Source organism: Talpa occidentalis, unplaced genomic scaffold, assembly GCF_014898055.3.
Source record: "Talpa occidentalis isolate TD23 unplaced genomic scaffold, MPIMG_talOcc4v2.1 talOcc4.10, whole genome shotgun sequence".
NCBI lineage: Eukaryota > Metazoa > Chordata > Mammalia > Eulipotyphla > Talpidae > Talpa > Talpa occidentalis.
This window is the reverse complement of record NW_023600993.1, coordinates 69,631,382-69,654,274: the sequence shown is the minus strand read 5'-3', so window position 1 is coordinate 69,654,274 and position 22,893 is coordinate 69,631,382. Positions and strand designations below refer to the sequence as shown.

Sequence of the window (22,893 nt, the reverse complement as noted above, 5' to 3'; positions counted from 1 at the left end):
AGAATAAGAGGGGAAACTACATTAATTGATGCTGTAGTATTGTTCAGAAAGACAAATTAACCAATGAGTCAAGTGCCATAATAAAGCCTACCACATCCCTGAAACAGCATATATGAGAGAAAGGTGGCCTTCAGATAAATGAAGGAAAATTTAATTCAATAAATGGAATTCCCCTGTGTAGGTGAAAAAGTGAAACTGGATTCCAATCTCATATCATAAACAATCTATTTCAGTTAGATGAAAGAGTTAAATATATAGAGCAAAACTGAAACACTTAAAATATAAGGTAATATTTCTATCTCTGTGGAATTGATATTTTAATTTTTTCATAAAACCTAACCATGAAAATGATTAATAACCAAAAACATCAAAATTAAGAACTTCTGCTCATCAAAAACACTGGAGAAAGTGAAAATATAAGCCATGTATTTTATTTGCCAGAACACAACCAAAATGGGATTAGTATTCAAACTATATAAAAAATTGATACAAAAAAGATGAAAAGATAAATCAATATTAAAATATAAAAATGGCACAGAAATCAGTAGGTACTGCATAGATGAAAAACAAATGGTCAATTAACAAATGGAAAGATTTTAAACTTTGTAAGTAATCTGAGAAATGCAAATTAAAATAAGATCCAATTTCACCCATGTGACAAAAAATTTCAAGCCTGACAGCTGCAAGTGTTGGCAAGAATATGAATGAATGGCAACTCTTGATACATTGCTGACAGAACTGTAAGTAGTGCAACCACTTTAGAAAACATACTTGTGTAGGACATTCTTCTACTCTATGGCTCATTAATTCCATACCTAGATAGTCACCACAGAGAAAACTTTAATATGTAGGTCTTGAAACACATACAAGAATGTACAAAACTGTGTTTTTTCATATATATTAAAAAAAAACATGAAACAATCTAAATGTCTATCAAGAGTATGGGAAAAATTATGATATAGCCACAATGAAATATAGGACAGAGCAAATTTAATGAACTATGGCTACCTGCCATAATGAAGATGAACTTTAGAAATAAATAATTAAGCAATAATATCTCTTTAATTAAGTTCAATAACAAGCAAAACTAAAGGATATATTGTTTGGAGATACAACATATAGAGAAAAACAGCAGAGCAAAGCAAGGGCATGATCAACACAATGTCAAGATAATGCTGCTCTGTGAGGGGACAAGGAACTTCAAGGCAAAAGCAATGACACTGGCAATCTTTTAGTTCTTAAGCTGAGTGGTGGGTTTGTGGGTGCTTATTTGATTGTGGAAATATACACAATTATATATATAACTTATACATTATGAACCGGTAGTCGCCTTTTAAAAAACAAAGAAAAAAATTAATGTTGATTATCTTCCAGACATGGAGGAGTAGGGAAAGGTTTTTCTTTTTCTTTTACACCTTTGTGTAAAATGCTAGTTTTCTATGGATTATATATTATGTTGTTTTTTTTCCAAATGAATAAATATAAGATATTTGTGTGAGTTATGGACTACTTAAAAAAAATTATACTTAATATTTGTTTTTAAATTCAGTAAATGCTATTTTACATTTATTTTAAAGAAACCATAACATCTTTGCAAAACCTCATTTATTTATTACTAACTTATGTCAGGTGAATGCTACTACCCAAAACTGTATCTTTTCAGACAACGATACCACTTAAAACTACACAGTGTCACATATAGACCAAGTGGTAAATTATATTTTCATGCTAATTTTTTGTTTTTGTAATGTCATGATAATCTTACATGGACAGCAGTAAAATTTAAGAAGACTTCAAGATCATTTGGAGATACAATCCATTTTAAAAAAGACAAAAAATTGTAAAGGAAAGCATCAGTGCCACTAATAAATTTATTTATTGTATCAGTAATTTATATGCTTATTTTTTATGACAAACTGATGTGGTTTAAAAGTATCTTACTGTTATTCCTTCATGTTCTTTCTTCAGATGTCCTTTATTCTCTTGAATAGGCTTGGGTTCTGAAGAACTCAAAATTTGTGCATTTTCTATCTTTTGACCTACAGATTTGGGAAAAAAAGTTAACAGAAGGAATATTTCAGAGGGTAAATTAAAAAATGTTTTTTATAGAGGTAATTATTAAATTTAGATATCCTATAAATATAAAGACAAATGCTAAAGGCCTGGCAAACTGATAATCTGTGGGTCAAGTCCACATTAAAGAGCCAGTCTCTCTGACCCGGCTTTATGGAGAGCTTTTGAGAGTCGACTGAATGTCATCCACTGTGACATGTAGTACACAGCTGGCCCTTAGGCCCAGTCAGCACATCACGCTAGCACAAGGAAGGACAAGACCTGTTCCTGGGGTGTTGGGGCAGATACCGCAGAGAAAAGCTGTCTAAGCTTCACCATGTGAGCCAACAGGGAGAAGAGATCAGTAAGGTGGCTCAATACTGCTTGAGAATAAAGACTGATGAGAGAAAGCACAAATAACCAGCATCAGTAATAAAAAAAGGTAGTACCACCACAAAACCAGCAAATAATATAAAGATCCTAAGAGGAGTTTATAGAATAATCTGACAGCAATAAATATGAACAAATTCTTAGAAAAACACAACTTACCAAATCCAAAAAGGAAACTTGGAACATTTGTAATTGTTTTTAAATTTGAATGTCAAAAAATAAAATTTGAACACATTTTAAAACCTGTCTCACAGAAAACTCCAGGCAACTGGAAGATTCTAACAATCTTACATACCTTTTGGTGAACAAGAAATCATTTAGATAATACATTTCTAAAATTAATTTTTTATTGTATTTTCTCAATTTCAAACTGATTTCTAAGAGGGGCTATTTCCCTACACATTTGATAATGGTAACATGACCCTGATACGAAGAACTATGACACAGTATATTGATAAATAAGTCTGATTTACTTCTTAGTTAACTCATGAAGCCAAAACTAAGTCAATGACACCAAACACAACTTAGACATGTGCTATTATTGTAAAGTACATTATTCATTGTTTACAGGTCTAACCGTGTGCCTTTTTGCTTTTAAGTCCTGTTGTCTTTGAAAGTTGGAGAAACTGTGGTTAATGCTATCACAAGTTTTATTTTCAACCTCAACAGAGACTACAAGTTGCTAATAACGTTTTCACAAGTCTGTTCAATTTTCCATTCTCAATGTCAGGTCTCCCTGTCTTCTATCTACCTTGCTGCTATCCTTTACTTTGCAGTGTAATATTCTCAGCTTCCTTCCTACTTCAGCCACTCTGGAGTTCTTTCTAGTCCTCATAACATGCCACACTAGAAGTGCACAGTGTAGATATAGTTTAAACATTCAAATAGTGAAAACATTTCATTATCAGAAATCATATCCCTGTAATCAACTTACAAAGTGAATGTCTGTGAAATAGTAAGAAAGCAACAGGACACAGAGTTTCTCCTAGCCAGAATATAAAGTACTAAAATAACAAGGGAAGCATCTCCACACCTTGAGAAGAATCTGCGCGCAGGGGCTCAGTGACATCTGGTGTGCTGCTGCTCCGCAGGATCTGCTGCTGTTCTGCCACCAGGCAGCCAGATTCGACTGCAGATGCATTTTCTGACTGCTGACATTCTTCCACTTCTGTGGACAATAACACAAAACAAGCAGGGAGATATTGTAAAGTAATTTCAGTACTTAACTGATTCTAGAAAAGATACTTTTTCCCCAAAAATTGTGCAAAAGATAATCTGCTTTTATATCATAAAGTATCCTACACTTGTCTAATAGTTCACACTAAGAACACATTTTCCTTTTAAGTGATACAAAGCATTTTATTTTTCAATCAAAGTACAGAAAAAAAAAGGAGGGGGAGGAGAAAAAGTCACAGAAATGGTTGAGAACTGTAAAGGTGATTTGGAATTTTAGGGACAGGCATGCTAAGGAAAGGGAAGTCCAAGAGATACACAGAGTGGGTAGTTTACATTTGAGGAAAATAAAAGGTCTCTCTCTCTCTCTCTCTCTCTCTCTCTCTCTCTCTCTCTCTCACACACACACACACACCCCCTAAAAGGAGAAACATGGGGAATTTCAAATTTATTAATCCTTCTAATGATAAATACACAAATGCCCAAATAAAATTATGATTCCATAGTACACAAAACCAGTGCAATGTTGAATTAACCACTAAAGTACAAAAATGACCCACTGATTTTTTTAGAGAATACACATCACAAAATAGAAAACTATAAAAGAGAACTAACTACTCTATAATCATAGCTGACATTACAAGCTACATTCTTTAGTGAAGAAACTCCCTCCTATCCCATTTCTAAATTTCATGATTCATTTTAATCTCTAAAAACAATTCAGGGCCCTGGAAGAAACACTTCACCCTCATTATCTAGAATCATAGTTTCAGGGGTGCACATCTTTTGCCTAGATTATAATGACCTCCGAACTGGTCACTCTTCCCCTTGGCCTATCACCATTTTATCAATCCACTATGTGGAAACTAGTAAGTTCCCTCTAAAATAAAGATCTGATTGTGTCACTCCTCTCCTGCAGAGACTCTTCTTCATTATACAGTTAAGCCTATGTTCCTTCTGGCAAATACAGGGCTCTCCTTGCTATTGCACCACAGACTGATTCCCCATGAGGAATTCTTTTTCACATTAGTCTCAAGCAATTCTTACCCTTTTGGCACCACTGCTGTCTCCCTGCTGCTCACTCTTCTACACTAACTTCAAACTTGCTCCCTGCCCACTTCCCCATAGTGCTGCCCAGACAGGACCTGCTATATGTTCCTGTGTATGGACCCCACCACTGCATCCCTCATCAGACTCCATATTTGCTCTGCAGTCATAAAATTTTACATCCATATAACATCACACTGTCTACAAATTTTAATGAGTTAAAAGTTTCCCTCATCTACAAGACGGATCAAAATTCAGCCAGTATTATCTTATCTGGTAGTGTCACCCTATTCCTCACTGCTAATATGCCATCCTTTATTTAATCCATTAATCTGAGCCACAAGCCAAAGTGTTGGCTTGCCCTAACCATGCAGTTGTGTGTAAGAAATTGAATATACTAATATCTAAGTTGAATATAGAGGATTTCAACAAAACACTTGTTTTTACTATCCAAATAAAAATTCCATTTTAAAGTACACAAGCCACAAGACCACCAAACTATGTAATTTGTGTGATCCTTCATTTACAATTCAAAGCACTGGGCTGCATGTAAATTTAGATGCTGACAGGAAACTGTACTTAATGGCACAAGCAAAGGAAGGCCAAGGTGGCAAGTAACTTCCTCTTGTCTCAAATGGATAAGAAATGTTCATTTTCTCACAGAGACACACAAGACATATGCAAATGCTGGTGATTTAGTCACACATCCCAAAGCACAGACTACATCTTTTTCACAGGTCTACTTCCAGTATCTTCAGGATTAGGTAACAGAAGCCAGATGACACCATGGGGTCAGCCTTTCTGGCATCTTCTTTCATTGTTTATCCTAATTATGCAAGACACCAAAACCAGAGAGGAGTTTTATTTGTTAATGGACCTATTTATTAGTCCAATATCAGTAGAGGGAGCCCAAGAGCTTTCTAACTCAAAAAACTGGCAAGTGCCAGTTTTTATGGACAGTGGGAAGAGTGGATTTTATTCTCTTAAATTTGATGCCAAAAACTGGTAGATGTTGGTTTCTGGGCTATGGGCAGAAACAAGTAAGAGCTGGGCCAACACTGGCAGCATCTTTTTAAAGATAAAGAACATCACCATCTGGTGGGATGCAATACAGACACAGCACCATGGCTTCCAAATTCAAGTGTCCCCTCTGGTCCTCAATACAACAGATGAATGAAGAGCCTGCCATCGCCAGCTGGTCTGCCTTCCCAACAGGCTGACCTAATGCAGCTTTAAGGCTTTGTTTTTGCAAAACTGTTGGTAGGGACTTCTCAGATGGAGAAGGCCCAATACTGTAGAAATCACCAGAATTGGTAAGAGTGGGAGCAATTACAATTATGGTAGAAAGGAAAGGGAGAATCTCAATGTTAAATATGCTCTTAGGGCTACTATGCTAGTGGTTCTCTGACCTACTCGTGTAATTATACTATGAAAAAAAAGAATTGTGAACTCTCCTTATCCCACAACTTAAATTCCATTTCTGATTTGCAAATATACATTTATTGCTCCTCTCATACTTTGTACTAAGAATATATTCAATATATGTTTTGTGTAAATGAATGTTTTCTTGATACCTTTTTCCTTAAAAAAAAAAAACAAACACAGTTCTTGAGCTCCCTCTGCTGGCTTATCTGTTAAGAAAGAATGATTAATGTTAAAGTTACTCCCATTTTACACTAATAATGTAGCAGATGCTTCACAACAAATAGATACATTTTAACAGGGATATACAAAGATACAGGATGATCTGATATTCAAAATAGAAAACTAACAATCTAAGTTATATAAAAATATATTATAAATTCTGGGATTACTTAATTTCATTTTTCCCCATTAAGAACCAGCATGGTTAAATTGTGCAAACCTTTTAGCAATTTCTATTTATTCCAGATGCCAATTTTTAAAGCAATTTCACTTTTTAAATTTTTCTTAATCAAGCTTATTAAATGGAGTGAGATTCAATCTTCTAGGACCAAAAATTCTGAGTATTATTTACACCTTATAGAAGGTTCCACAAACAAAATTAAGGATGTCATTTCTTAAAGCATTGTGCTTTAAAACTTGACCCTATAAAAAGTGAAAGAGGGGCCTCCCCGGTGGCGCAGCGGTTGAGCGCTGGGCTGCGAAGCTGCCCGCAGCCTCTGCAGCGCCGGTTCGATCCCCGGCCGCTCCCCGGCCACCAGAGGAGGGTCCCACATGGCGCGCAGACCTCTCCTGCCGCCCGCTGCTCCCCTCAGCAGTGTCCTTCGGTCCCTCTGCCTGCTCTGCTCCCCTCTCTGGCTCTGGTGAGTTCTCTCACCCTCCCGCGCTTCTGACTGTACCCAGTGCTTGTATAAATAAATAAATAAATCTTTAAAAAAAAAATTTATAAAAAAAAAAAAAAAAAAGTGAAAGAGATGTAATAAACATCTTGAGGTTTCCCAGAAGGTCAAATTTTTCAAAGGTGACTCAGTCTGGATCCTAACAGCAAGCACTTCCAGACAATAGGATACTACTTGTAAGCCCAAGAACCAGATGCAAACACAATTAAGAGAGACTTTTGGTTACATGCTATCATCTCTTTTAGAGTTAGGCGAGATCTCTGATCCTCTAATTACTACTATTACAATGTTCTCTTTTTTTTTTTTTGTTTTTTTTTGTGGGACCCTTGCTGGTGGCCAGGGAACAAACCGGCGCTGCAGAGGCTGCAGGCAGCCTCGCAGCCCAGCGCTCAACCGCTGCGCCACCAGGGGAGGCCCATATTACAATGTTCTTTTAAAAAAGTGAAAAATCTACTGCTTGCATGGCCTGTAAGAACCACATATTGATAAATTTCCAACATAAAAGTGATATGTAAAAATGGGAATACAGCTGGAAAGAATTGTTCACAGAAAGGAAAAAAGGAAGTCACTGAAAGTGCTGGTTCCACCTCCCATGTGTTTATCGAGCTATCCATACCACTGGGGTCCAGGGGTTCTGACTCTCCTAGAATTCTGCTGCCATGAAATAAAGACTCCCAGAGGGTTCAGAGTAAGATGAAATAGAGGCTGAAAGTACGTATTTCTCTATTGTTTATATTATTAAAACAATTTTGCTGAGTTGAATTGTCATACAGATTAGAAACAAAAACAAGAAATGTTAACTTAAATGAACGTAGAAGTAGCAATCATTTTTATATTAAAGAACTGTGGGCCCCGCTGGTAGCCCAGCAGTTAAAGACATAGCACTGTCAAGCTATCATACGCCACTGAAGCCACTACAGCACGAGTTCAACCCCGTTCAATCCAGGGAGCTAAGCCAAATGGCGCCGCAGATCTCTCCTGTCTTACTGCTCACCTCGGCAGTGTATTTCAGTGAATCTGCCTGTTCTGTTCCCCACTCTGTCTCTGGTGAATCTTCTCACCCCCTGCACTTCTGGCCTACACCTTAGTTCTTGTATGCATAAATAAACAACTCTTAAAAAAAAAAAAAAAGAACTGTGCCCAGAACGTCAACATTAAGCATTTTTATTATTGTGTAGGTGGATAGATCCTATATTATTTATACTTAGCAATAAGTTAGCAAAACATGACAGCATACTAGGATTTAAGGTAGAGCACAAATGTATTATTCCAATGTGCCAATCAGTGAGAGGAACATTCTGAGATGGAGGATAGATATTGACTGACCCTTAGCCCAGTCTCTTGATAGGATAGTCACAAAAGACAACGGCATCATTTTAATTATAAAGAACAAATGGCATCAGACTTAGGAGGAACTCACAACTGTAGGTGTCAAATGAAACAAAGAGGATAGTAGATTCATTCTTGAGACACACTACTGCTAAGTCCCTTTACCACTGTGCTATAAAGTCAGAAATAAGAATGGCAAAGGCAGGACGATACAGATCCAGCACAACCTACAGATTTCACTCTATAAATCAGAGTTTCTCAATCTCAACACAAGTGATATTTTGATCAGATAATTTTTTGTGGTGGGAGTTGTCCTGTGGACTGTAGCACATTTAACTATACCCTGGCTTCCACTCCCTAGATGCCATTCCACTGCCCCAGTTGTGACAATCAAAAACATCTCTTGACATTGGGGGATAAATGTGCCCTAGGGGATAAAACCATCTCCAGTTCAGAGCTACTGCTCTAAATCATACTAAACTTGTACTGGATGGTGTATGTATATATGGAATTAAGTCTGAGCAAGCTAAAATATAATGTTGCATGAAAAAAAATTGCCTAAATGATATTACTAACAGAAAGAGGTTTCTTATGAGAACATATTCTGGACAAACTAGTGAAAAAGAAATTATGAGGGCGAGTTTCAGGAAAACTAACAACCTCACTCATTCTACAAATTAAATAATATTATATATATATGTTTATATCAGGAGAACTAAGCTTTAATTTTGCTTTGGTGACCCACAGTATGATATAATGTAGTGCTACAGAAAATCTCAATTGAGCTATTGCCAATATAAATAAATACTAATACATAATGCAATCTTTCTGAAACTAAAAAAGGACATAAAAACATTTTCCTCTTTAATAAAAAGATTCAGTTCATCTGAGAATAATTAAAAAATAAGTAGACATATATCTAATTATTCACTTGAGTGCAAAGTAAGACTTTTTTGTTGAGGTGACTATGCTAAAAATTTCTACTTTATACATGATTGTTACTTTATACATGATTTTATTAACCTCAAAGAACTTTTCAACTTTAGCTGCATAACTTTTCGACTTTACTCATTTCTGGGGGAAGGCAAGACAAGTATTCTAACATTGCTATATTCAAAACTTTTTTTTAAAAAAGATTTATGTATTTATGCATATAAGAACTGGGGTACAGGCCAGAGGTGTAGGGGGTAAGAGGATTCACCAGGGACAGAGTGGGGAACAGAACAGGCAGACTGACTGAAGTACACTGCTGAGGGGAGCAGCGGGTGAGGCAGGAGAGGTCTGCTGCGCCATGTGGATATCTCCCTGGCTGGGGATCGAACTCCTGCTGCAGTGGCTACAGAGAGCTTCATAGGTTGCATCTTAACCCCTTGCGCCACCAGGGAGGCCAGATATATTAAAAACTTTTATAAATTTGTATGTAAATTCCTTTCAGTTCTACAGGCACTTCATAGGAGGCACACTGAAGCAAACGTAACTATTTCCCTCTATTAAAAATTACGGGCCAAAAAAAAAAAAATTACGGGCCAAAAAATCCTTCCATCCTTTTATTGGGGATGCAAAAAGAAGTGGAGTTACAGAAATTTTCTTGACTAATTACTACTAAACATCTAAACTACACAAAAATAGTTATTAGTGTTCATTGAAGTTTATAGTGCAATCATGGCCAGGCAGGCATGCGTGATGTGGGGATATTAACAGAAGGAAGCAAGGCCGAGAGGCAAGGGGAGAAGCCCAGGTATATTAACGACACATTAGACAGTGTTACAGTACCTGACAGCCTGTGAGAGCAAGAAGAGTAAGAGAGACCAGGTAAGAGAGCGCTCACGGTGTGGAGGAGGAGCGGGACGCTTTTAGTGGCAGGCAAAGCCTCAGAAAGGTGGACACAGTTGCTGATAGACTGGCTTCGCTTAGCTTCCAGGAGAGATAAAGTAATAGTTATGTCAGAAGAACAACAGGATCTTTCACTTCTGATTATGATTATTATTATCACTACTACTACTATGGGTTCTCTTTAAATATCTAAAGGAGGTCATTTTAAACTTTAAAGGAATTACAAAGCACAGCCAACTTCAATTCAGTCATTCTGACGACACAGGAAAACGGACAATTCACCAATTATCAATCTTATTTTAAAATTTTTACATGCTTAGCCTTTCCTTTTTTCTGCTGGATATCAAATTCACATTGGGTTGTTTATTTGGGCAGACATTAAATCAGTTTTCCCTTCCTAAAAGACAAGAACAAAAAGAACTCAGGGAGAGAAGGAAAATCTAGTCTCAGGTTAAAATTTCTCTATAAAAATGAACAATTTAAAAGTCTACTGAGAGTTGACAACGTTCAAAACCAGATAATTTAGTAAATAAATATTCAGATTTGATATTTGAAAAAAGTAAAAATCTCCCTGAAACTCATCATTTTAGATCACATTTCATGCTTATTTAATCCATATTTTCTTAGACTGAACTTCATGATATTCGTAAGATTTCTATATACTGCTAGTTAAATGAATATTTGAGAAAGGATGGAGATAGAAGAGAATATGCCACATATGTAAATGCAAATATAACTACCATCAATAAAATCAGATTTTTCCTGAAAACAAAAATATAAAATTCTACTTGCTGTTTTAATATTTTTATGTGTTTTTTATTTCACATGAATAAAACAGAACTACAAACTAACTTTGTAAAAAGTGAAACAAATTGTTAACTTTTCTGACTCTTCTCCCATCCTTTGGTGATTAAAATTCCCTATTCTAATGGACTATCTGCAACACAATTACAGTATAATTCACTTATGTGCAAGATAATATTGAAGTGAAAACAACTTCCATGTCAGTGCCAAACTGATTTACTTCAAATTTCCTGAAAGGTTTCTTAACCTTTCACTGTCAAAAAAATTTTCATTCAAGTGTTGCTTTAAAAATTTTTCCTTCTATAAAAAAGAGTGCATTTTTTCAAAATTGATCACTGGGTATTTAAAAAATACAGAAAAATTATTCTGTGTGGAAATTAAGACTTCCTTTTATCTCTCGTTTTAGACATCTAAAATTTTAGCATCATTCACACTCAGGAACAGAGTTTTATTTTATAAGATTGTTCCTGACAGTCCCTATATGCTACAAACTAAAGCACTCCTTGTTAAATTTTATCTGTGTTAAATTACTATGCAAGTGCTTAATTTATATTTCATTCATGCCACCACTCCTGACATTTTCTCTCCCTCAGTGTAGTCTGTGCTGCATATCAAAATATTAAATTATTCTCTTACTTTAGGGAAAAAAGTCACTTTCAAATGGGTTTTCCATAATATACATCAAAAAACTAAAAGTAGCAATAACTACCTTCACGAGCTGCTGTTTTCTTATTAAAAGGTGATCTCTACACAAATCAAAATCTACCATAAAAATATTCTGGACTTTTTCTCTTTTTTTTAAAAGAAGAAAAGGTGAATTATTATACAATGTAAGAATAAGGTAACAGAGTAAAACTACTAATTGTTAGTTGTATAAATAAATCATATAAACAGCACGAGAAAAAAATCTTCAAAGACCATTGTATCTATAGGCAACAAAAAAGAAAGTATTTTAGAAATTTTAAGAATCTACAGTAACATAGGCAATATATATGTCTGTCCATACAAACATATGTGTAAAATACATGAAGATAACAGATCTGCCCACTGTCCAATTTGATAGTTCTTGCCTTATCATTTAAATGTCATGATTCCTAATGTTTTTTAAATTAATACTATAATGGCGAGATTTATGGTTTTTAGGTGACATACTTTAAAATACTTTATAGAATTTTATAAAATTGATTATTTTTGTAATACTATGGTTTTCACACACCTGAAAACACTGATAAACAGAAAATCACTGGTATAAATACATCAAGGATTTCCTAAAATATACCAATACCTGTACATTATTGGTTTACAATACTTGCTGAAAAAAGAAAGATGCAATCTCTCTAGGGCTGTACTTTGGCTAAGTAGTAGTGCATGGAACATGCATGCAATATACAATAATTTTCTGCTCATTAAAGTGTGGGAATAAAGCTTTTTAAAGTGTTTTTGAATGATCACTTTTATTATAACTGTAACTCAAGAACTATGAGGGAAAGCAAGAGCGTGGACATCTCAGGTGTGATGCCACCTTCATCACAAACTTTGTTCTGATCACTTTCCCTTAAGGATTCAGTGATGGGGAAAAGGAGTTTTTAGGAGTTAGAATGAAGAGGGAAATTGGTAACTAAGTCTACCCAAAGTATATGTTACTGGAAATAGACTCTCTCCTCAGGAGAGAGGATGAAGGAAAGCAGAATAGGAGGTTCATGTAAATAATGTGATAATTACCAATGAAAGTTATAGCAAAAAAGATATGAGGCAGTTAGGGTTAAGGTACATTTACATTAAAACTTTAACAGGATTATATGCCATCTGTCATTACTAAGCACTATAAAATGCTGAGCTTAAATGAACCTTTGATCTATGGCCAGAAGATCTTGTGATTTTTCTGAAGTTAACATGCGGAATGTCAATTACAAATGAATGGTATTATTGATGTGAAAGACTACAAGAAACTGAGGTAAATTTGTTTTAAACTTAAGTAATAATAGTCTCAAAACCAATGAATATAAACTTACTTTTTAAACACTAAATACTGAATGTAAACTTCCTTTATAAACATTTTTCTTTTTTTGTGTTAGGTATAAAATACAGGAAAGCAGTCCAATGAACTGTGATTTCTTGGTCAAGTTCTTGTTAATTCAAATAGTATGTAAGAATCACACCTACAAGCATGTAAAGCTCAATTTTCCAAAGCACAAAATATTAAAATGTCTCCATCCAGTCTTGAAAATTAAGTGCATCTTTTCCTTTTCGTTGCTGAAAGAGGTTGCTATACTCTTAAGATTAATATTGTTCAAAGACAACAACAGCACAACTAATTGTGAAATTATAAGAATCTCTTTTCTTCAAGGTTTAAACAAAACATCTATTTTCCCATTTTGCACAAATCTCTCAATATTAACACCCCAAGTTCTATTTTGTAACGGGAAGATTTAGAAATAAATATAAAAAAACCATAATTTGAAGAGTAACCAGAACAAAAGTTAAAAAGGTATACAGACATCTCATTTAATAAAATTTAAGCTCTGAGTAGAATTTTATAACATTTTATCCCTATAAATCCATTTTAGATAGCAACAAGACCTTTGAAAATATCTAAAATGTTTACCAGTGGCTTTTTGTCGAACAATATTTCTTGCTTTCTCAACTCCCGGTGCCCCAGATGTGGTGGCACTCCTAAATCTCATGGGCTCAGTCATATCTGGGTGGCTCCGCCAGCTGAGAGAAAAGGATCTCCCCACAGTAGTCCCTTTCTGAGAATCCAGAACACAACCTGGTAAAGGATAAGACAAAAAACAATAACCTAAAGGCTGAATTCATTACTATACATTTCATATCCTGTGTTGCTTGGCAAATGGCATACACAGCTACAATACAATCAGCTGATTCTCTTATTGAAAACTAGGTATCACTCTTTGTATTGCCATTTAGGAAGTTGTTCATATGTTAGTAATCCAAAACTTCCCAAATATCCAAGCATCTTCAACAGTCATGATAATTGTTTTCCACACATAGATTATACAATATTGTCTTTCTGTGCCTGACTTATTTCACTTAGTGTAATGCCTTCTAAGTACATTCATGTTGGCACAATTTTTTTCTTAATGGCTGAATTACATTCCTTTGTATATAAATGGTCATGTGCTGGGCCTCCCGGGTGGTGCAGTGGGTTGAACACAGTTTTGTGAAGCTGTCCACACCCTCTGCAGTGTGGGTTCGATTTCTGGCTGGCCAGGGAGATTCCCACACGGTGCGGCAGACCTCTCCTGTCACACCCGCTGCTCCCCTCAGCAGTGCTTTCAGTCCGTCTGCCTGTTCTGCTCCCCACTCTGTCTCTGGTGAATCCTCTCAATCTCCCGCACCTCTGGCCTGTACTCTAGCTATTGTATAAATAAAAAACATAAATCTTTAAAATAAATAGTTTTGTGCTGCATAACAACATTTTGGTCAACAATGGACCACATATATGACTGTGGTGCCAAAATTCCTATTGCCTAGTGTTATGTCTCACAGGAACAATAAGACTAGATGACCAGATCTTCTTCTAAGATGTCTCCTAAATTGCTATGTCAAAAAAATAGATAAGTTCTGTCTGGAGAATAACATACACTCCATGATATTCACACACAACAAAATTGCCTAAAGATGTATTTCTCAGAATACTCCCTGTGATTAAGTGATACATGACTGTGTATTACACTTTTTTATCCAGTGCACCATCAATGGACACTTATCTCCATGTTTTCACTATTGTAAACAATGCTGCAAATGAACATGAGAGTGCAGAAATATCTTCAACATAGTGTTTTTATTTTATTCAGGTATCTATGCACAAGTGGAAGTGCTGGATCATATAGTAGTTCTATTTTTTTGGGGGAGGGGGGTGTGCAAAACAGTTTTTATCTAGAAATACAACCAAGCCAAATGACTCCCATCTGAAGCATTCAGAAGTTTTCCATGTTCTCCAGGGAGGTAGCTGAACACATTTTAATAGTGGTGTGTCTTGAGTTGACTTGCCTGGTTTTGATTTCTGTCTTTACCACTTAGCTATGGAACTGTAAATAAGTCAATCACTGAGAACTATTTTTGTCTTTGTATAGTTTCTTTGTCTATTATATGGGACTAATAGTACCTACTTCATTGGTTACTATGATGGTAAAGAGAGATAATATGTACAAAGCGGTAGTCATTATTATTACTACTACTACTATTACCACTACTCTTACTACTGTTATTATACAACTCCTCCACTTCCTGCCATCTTCCACGGCCTCTTTAGAAAATGACCATCCTCATTAAGGGAAATAGTGCCATGAGACACAATCTGATGCCACCATTGAAAAAACACTGACTGTAAGACTGGTTCCGCTTATTATGATGTTTGTGGATAATAGTATAGCTATATAGTCTACATAATAGCCTAAGTAGGGCCTCCCCGGTGGCGCAGCGGTTGAGCGCTGGGTTGCGAAGCTGCGCGCGGCCTCTGCGGCGCCGGTTCGATCCCCGGCTGCTCCCCGGCCACCGGAGGAGGGTCCCACATGGCGCGCAGACCTCTCCTGCCGCCCGCTGCTCCCCTCAGCAGTGAACTTCGGTCCTTCTGCCTGTTCTGCTCCCTGCTCTGGCTCTGGTGAATTCTCTCACCCTCCCGTGCTTCTGACTGTACCCAGTGCTTGTATAAACAAAACAAACAAACAAACCAGCAAACAAATAAATAAAGCATGCCTCTATAAAAAAAAAAAAAATTTCTTTAAAAAAAAAAAAAATAGCCTAAGTATATATAATACACACTCCAGACATCTGGTGTTACACTGTAAGAGTTAAATACCTTTGCCTCGTTGCTTCCTTTCCTTTTGTTCACTTAATTTGTCCAGAGGTAGATTTGTCATCTCCACTCCATACACAGTTCTTGCGAGCACTGCAGTCAGAGAGTCCATAATGTTGGCCCACTCATTTATGAGTTCCTCCCATTCCGTAAGGGAGGACAGCACACCAAGAAAGTCATCCCAGAGTTCTCGTGAAATGTACACACAGAGGTTTGCTCGGATCCAAGCCACGATGAGAGTCTAAAACCAACCAACCAAAGAGAGAATTCAGTTGCCTTCATTGGGAAGTATTATCATTTTTAATAAGACATTTTAAATTAACATTATTAGTAAAATGAATTTTAAAATAAAGTGCTTTTGGAGCTTGTTTTTCTTTTAATTTCTCAAAATTCATTTGATATACTGTAATCAGAATTTGAGCTACTGTGAAATGGTATCATTGTAATCAAAGCTACTGATTCAAAATTATTATTCTACCTTGTGGTTGGTCTTGACTACAATAGGGGAGAAGACAAAGTTCTCTGTATAGCAACTATTCTGTTTCCTGAAACAGTTCTTTCCCTTATTCTCTATAGTGGTTATTTCAAACTTCCTCTTTTATATACATATACATATATATAAATCTCCAATTCCATTGACTCCTCCCGGATTCTTTGCAGAACCACTACAAATTTCAAAAGAAGAACAATCATAAAACAAGAACACCCATGAGACCTATGCACTCAGCCACCCCCTCCTCTACCTTCAGGCTATAAAGAGGGGCACCTACTCTTCCATACTTATCCACAGCTGTGTACAGGATCTTTTCCTCAGTCTTTGTTTCTATTAACCCCATCTCTATTTTATCTACAACTTACCATGTTTTCCTAGTTCCTCCCCATCAACATTTAAACATGCTCCTATCCTTCCTCTTCTTAAAAAAAGTTTCCTCGAACCCAGATTCTAGCTGGAATCCCCTTTCTTCCCCTTCCAAAGCCGAATTTCTTGAAAGAATATTCTACACTCACTCTACCTGCATTTCCCCATCTCCCAGTCAACCCATTACTCTCACTTTCTCCCTCCTTATGCCACTCCCCACTTATGCCTGGTTTTTGGTCTCCATTCTTATGGTTCCAGTTGTCATCTGTGTATTGTTGACTTCTGAATCTCCATGTTCACTCTTGATCCCTTTGCTGGTTTCCTGGCCTACTACCAGCTTATCAGATAGTCCTATATTATGCTCTGAAGGCATGTCTAACACTGCATAATAGTAAAGAGAACTAAATTTTTTCCATTGAGATTCTTCCAGTTCTTCAACCTTATCTCTCCTGCTACTGGCCTTTAGATACAATCTGCCTTTCCTCTCTTCCCTCCAATTTAACTTCCATTCTTTAGGTCACAACTTAAACATCACTTCCTCCAAGGTGTCCCTCAATACCATCATACCACAGTCCCAATAAGCAACCTCCTGACCCACAGTTCTCTGCGTTTCCCCCATCAGAACACTCATCACTCCTTTCCCTAATAGTCTCTTCATTATCCAGTGCTTTGTCTTATGTTCTATGACACTATAATGATCACATGGTCTACCCTGCAAGATAATTTTATGAATGTTCTGGATATTTCTTTATTTTGAAATTGTCCAGTGCCTTACCTCTGCCAAAATATTTCACATCCTTTAAAATTAAAATATATCTTCCCTCAAAGAAACACCAAATCCCTAGATAGCCACACCCATCTCAGATGAAGCCCAAATGCTTTTCTTAACCTTGGCAGAGAGAATAATTATATCTAAATCTCTGTAACTTCCCTGGATTTTCTATTAGAACTAAATGCACTTTTTAAGGTGCCAAATTAGGGGAAAAAAAAAAAAGGCCATCACTACTGACATGAGTTGTGCATGGGCTGGGGTAAATTTGCTTTTTAGTTTTTTCTCAAAAATTATATATATAACAAAAAACAAACATTTTTCTTATCACAGATATAGAAAAGCTTTGAGAAACTGAAAGCATTTTATAATTAAGCAGGTCTCTTCTAACCACTTGAAAATCATATTTAAAGTAGTATGCCTATTTGCTACTTTTCAATTCAAGCTTGCTGTTTTTATAGGGGTAAAATGTTTATTGAGTTGAAGTAGTTAAGTATATTGAAAACAAGATTTTTAATATTCAAACTTAAAATATGCTTCTAACATCAAAAATTGAAATTTTAAAAAATTAAGGATAATGCAAAGAAAAAATTAATTTTAATTATTGTTACTTTATACATATTTTCCAGCTTCTATTTTCACATTCCTTTCTTCAAAATGAGTTTGAGGTTGTGAATTGCATATGTGAAATAAAATGAATAAATATTAGATTAAAAATATAATCCTAGTAGAGTAAGAGAAATTAATCTCAGGATATCTCACAACTATGTATGCAGAAATGTTGAATCAGCATAATTAACAACTTTCACATACAGCAAAATCAGATTTCAGTTTGTGAGGGTGGTACCTTTGAACTTTGAGTGAGTTATCCTTCTCTGAAGAGGATGAGGAACAGAGAAAGTCCCAGACTCTTGGTTCTGTCACTAAGTTGGTTTGTGACCTGGGTAATTTATAATAGATTTTCTGGACTAACACTACAAATTAAAAATCAGAACCTGAAAAAGATTATTTCCAAGGTTCTTTCAGCACTGAAATTCATGCTTTATCAAATATATCTTGACACATAAGCTGTACAAAAAACACCTTAACTCATAAGTCAATACTTTTCTTACATACATTTCCTAACCAGCCACTTTCTATAGTTTTCTACTTACCACATGTAGGGCACTACAGAATTTTAAAGTAATAGCTCACACTATTTTAAATAGCTCATGTTTGGACCATCGTCTTTCCTGATATATCTTCAGGTTTCAAGCACAGGACAGAGTTAGCACTGATAACAGATTTAAAACATTATTAATGCAATCACCATTATTTGGTATATATTTAAAACTAAGTAAAACTCCACTATCATTTGAAGAGAATTTGCTAACTCACGTTATCTACTGATGCCTAAGGAAAAAATTAGAAAAAGATCAAAGGATAATAACAGCTTAAAATTTCCTGTCTTCTCAAATAGTCTCCCTATTCAAATTTTTAAAAATCAAGTATCTGGCAATTGTAGACAATCTACATGACAAATGAATAATGATTAGATGGCACATTTTAATTTTAGTATGGGACTAAGATGATGCTCATTTGATTAAACAGCACATCTGTCCAGACCTTTCACACTTCCCCTCATCCTGGATCTCATAAAACAAACTGGGAAGTTAACAGATGATCATAAATCCCAAATGAATCCTCTCTGATTCTTATGACAACTTTGCAAGATAGGAAGGAATTCTTTCCTGATTGTGACAGATTAGGGAAGAGACTCAGAAAGATGAAGTGATTTGCTCAAGGTCACAAGGCCAGAAAGTATCAGAACTCAAAGTCTGCCTAACTCCAGTAAGAATCAGAGCTCACTTAGCAGGAATCTAGAAAACTTAAATAAGGGACCAGGAAAAAGAATAACTATAAGAAAGAAAATATCAAAATCAACAAACAACTACGAACCAGAGACACTCTATGGGGGATGGGGGATGGGGAAAGGAGGGCTTGGGGTAAAAATAAGGGGATTGTAATTGTATGGGGAATATAAAAATAAAATTTAAATTAAAAAAAAAAAAAGAACCAGAGCGCAGAATCTAACTCCAAAAAGCTCATCTGCTTTTTACTATTTTATAGTTAATTCTTAATTTAAGCATTCTTCTTGATATATCCCACATGGCCAAAATAGTAACAACACTGAAATTATTAGAATCATGGACTCAAGTAATCTTTAATATCTGGCAAGATTCCTCTTTTAATGAGAATATTCTACCTCCCCAACCCCCAACCGAAAACCAACCAAATAACAAAACTCCAGAATAGATTTTTAATTTAATGACAAGTTCTCATTCCACTTTCAACACACACAACAGGTGGAGGGCCAGTCAACTGGTGAGGAATGAAGTCCAACCAGTCTGAACCTGGCTTCAGTCTATGCCACTAGGCACCTCAATTTATTCATGACTGGAAGCTTGCAAAGGCACCTATGGTGAGCACTCCATGAAAAGCAGAACAAAGTGAGCAGTGTCTACATGCCCGCGCAGGTAGTAAAGCAGTGGTCAGCACTACCCTCTAGACAAGAGCATAGAAGAGTTGGATTTATGCAAAAGATGTATAGAAACACTTCGTACATCCAATAACAAGGTAAGGCAATCAAAGTGAAAGTGATTAGCATATTCAGGAGGCAAGTGAGTACATGCCAAGTATTTCTGCAGCCTCTCATACATTTTTCATCAAGTCAAGATCATTCAATCAAATTACATTACTAAAAAGTGACAGCTATGTTCTCTTGTATTATAATGGGAATATTTAACTTTATTCAAAGAACTAATTTACCTTTTTGTTACCTTCACCTATATATTCTACCTGTATTCTAGACATGCTTTTAGTTGATACTTTCCAAAATCACCTGAAAGACAACTGAGGAGATTCATTAGTTTCTCTTCCCTGCAATTACCACTTCTGGTCTTCATCTACCATGCCTTCTCCTGTCAAATTATACAAAGTCAGGACCATCCATTGTAATTCCTTGATTTGTGTAGAATCTCACATTTTTCCCACAGTCGTGTACACTAATCTCTTTCAAAAATGTCACATAAATTCTATGTATACTATAAATATGAATGCTTTCCAAAGAAATGTTGCAATAGACCTCCTCTCTCAGAACCAGTTAAAACTTCTACTTCTCAGGCAGTATTTCATCATCGGCTTTTCTCTCCCTCTGAAGGCAGTATCAGACTACACATATTCTTGATCCTTCTTACCATGAGAGATGTGAGAAAAACAATCATCTCCTTGGCTTTTTGTTCCCACTGAAGGCCAGTCAAGTCCTCCTCACCTTATTTCCCCTTCCCCAACCCCTTCTTGTTTTCCATTAGTAGACATACAATCCCCACTGACGTGCCCTCCATGTAAACTGCCCTCTCCAACCACTTCTCCTTTTTCCTGTTCCCTTCTATATAGCAAGCAACATCTCTGCAAAGTTTTCACTATACTTGCTACCTCCACTGCCAGGCTCACATTTTCTCCTCTGTCCACTCCAGCTGCACTCATTCCCCTAGAATATTCTCAATCACCTACATTTTTTCAAAGTGAACAATCCAATGGCCACTCCCCTCATACCCAACCCTCCTCTCCATGCATCCAAGAGACTTGCTCTTCTAGTTACCCTCTGAGCTCACTGACCAAACTTTCTCAGCAGCCTTGACTGACTCTTCCTCTACCAAGCACGAGCATGGAGACGGTCCTCTTCTATGACACATATTCTCTCCCTAAGTAATTCCATCCAGTCTTATGGCTTTAAACAAAACTGTCCATCATACCAAAAGCTCTCACATTTTCATTTCTAGCCTGACTGTTCCTGGACTTTATTCTTATTCCAATGCTTCTGTTCATCCTTCACATCTTGAAATCTACCAAGGCTATCGGTTCTTTTCATCTTCCTTATTTCTACCAACGTCAAGCAAGTCAAAAGAGGAAGCATATAGGCAGCAGAAAGGTGTGAAGGTAACAAAAATATAAATGAGGTTTTTGAATAAAGCAAAATATTCCCATTATAACACTTGAGAACACAACTATCACGTGGTAAGAAGAGTCAAGAAAATGAATAACCTGATATTGTATTGAGAGGGACAGAAAGGCAGACCTGAAAAAAAGCCTGGCACTAGTAGCAAAACATAAATAGCAATGTTCAAGAGAAAGTCAAAAAGGAAAATTTCTTTTTTTTTTTTTAAGGTTTATTTTTTATTTGTACAATAGCTGGGGTATGGGCCAGAGGCACAGGAGGGAGAGAGTATTCACCAGAGACAAAGTGGGGAGCAGAACAGGCAGACGGACCAAAAGCACTGCTGAAGGGAGCAGCAGACGCGACAGGAGAGGTCTGCTGTGCCATGTGGGAATCTCGCTGGCAGGCCGGGAATCGAACCCATGCTGCAGACAGCTTCACAGTGCCATGCTCAACCCACTGCGCTACTAGGGAGGCGCAAGAAGGAAAATTTCTTATTAAATTTCTAAAAATTTAAAGCTAAATTTTACTCTTAAAAATTCTCAGTGACTAAAACTAATTTGCTGTAAAAATCTGATTCATTTCTTGCATATGCAGTGTTTTAATAAAAAAGACTTACCCTGAACAGTAACCCTGCCAAGCTCTGGGCAAACAAGTCCTTTATTTGTTTATCCTTTGGCTTCTGCATGACAGCTTCTGTTATCCTGAGTAGTATTTGCAACATCTGTTCCCTGTAACATCACCCAAAATAAAAGCTCATATTATTAATCACATCTCCAAATCACTCTAATTTATAGGTAGAAGAAATTCTCTTAAGAATCCAGCAACATCAATAGTCATGTACTACTCCAAAGTATTAAAAATATGAGTGCCAGTTACATAATTAATATCTTATTTAATCAAAATAAGCTACCCTATGTTACTACAGTTATAAAAATATTCTACACTAACAGACAGGATAAAAAGGTATTATCACACCCTGATTTTTTTCCCACCCTTGTAAAAAGGGAGGCAAGATTGTTTTCTCCATCTGTACCAGTTCATAAAGGCACTAATTGAAGAGGTCTACCTATCTAAACTTATATAGCACTCTTTACCTTTCTACACCCATTATTTTTCTTAACCTCTGAATCTATCTTTGTGATAGAGAATAGAACTGGTATTTTTCTTCACTTGTGGGTAGATATGAGTCAGTAAGATAGTGTGACCTGCCACAGATAGGACAGCCGATGAAGTTCTCAGCCATTACCGAAGACTTAGAGTCTAAATGAATTTGCAGTGGGCGGAAGCTGGGGAGAGTGCCATCGAGAGCAGCTCTGCCTTTCACCCGCCCAGCCCAAGTTTTTATTGAAGATATGAACAAAGGAACACGAAAATAGCATGCAATTGTGTTTTTGCTTATACAGATTAATAAATTACTGCTGAAAACAAGTTTTCCTGGTTAGTAGGAAATATGCACACAAGCCAGTAAGTACATCCTCAGAGAACAGGAGTCAATTCTGGGAAGAAGTTCTGTTTGCA

General features: G+C 36.2%; 1 protein-coding gene across 7 annotated transcripts in view; it reads right to left on the bottom strand.

Moving 5' to 3' along the window:
• The window catches only part of RALGAPA2 (Ral GTPase activating protein catalytic subunit alpha 2), a 329,205-nt gene that overhangs the window by 205,418 nt on the left and 100,894 nt on the right, over positions 1–22,893 (bottom strand). For 5 of the 7 annotated variants that reach the window (XR_008552100.1, XR_008552101.1, XM_054695962.1 and 2 more), the window contains exons 14-19: positions 21,992–22,103; positions 15,772–16,009; positions 13,555–13,719; positions 10,086–10,226; positions 3,476–3,610; positions 1,942–2,039 (exon numbers count right to left, since the gene is read on the bottom strand). Coding sequence is in view for 5 of the 7 variants with exons in the window: in XM_054695962.1 (XP_054551937.1) it covers positions 1,942–2,039; positions 3,476–3,610; positions 10,086–10,226; positions 13,555–13,719; positions 15,772–16,009; positions 21,992–22,103 (889 nt within the window). In the remaining 2 variants the exon portion in view is untranslated. The remainder of the gene's footprint in view (positions 1–1,941; positions 2,040–3,475; positions 3,611–10,085; positions 10,227–13,554; positions 13,720–15,771; positions 16,010–21,991; positions 22,104–22,893) is intronic. The other 2 variants (XM_054695973.1, XM_037493924.2) reach the window with 1 other exon arrangement.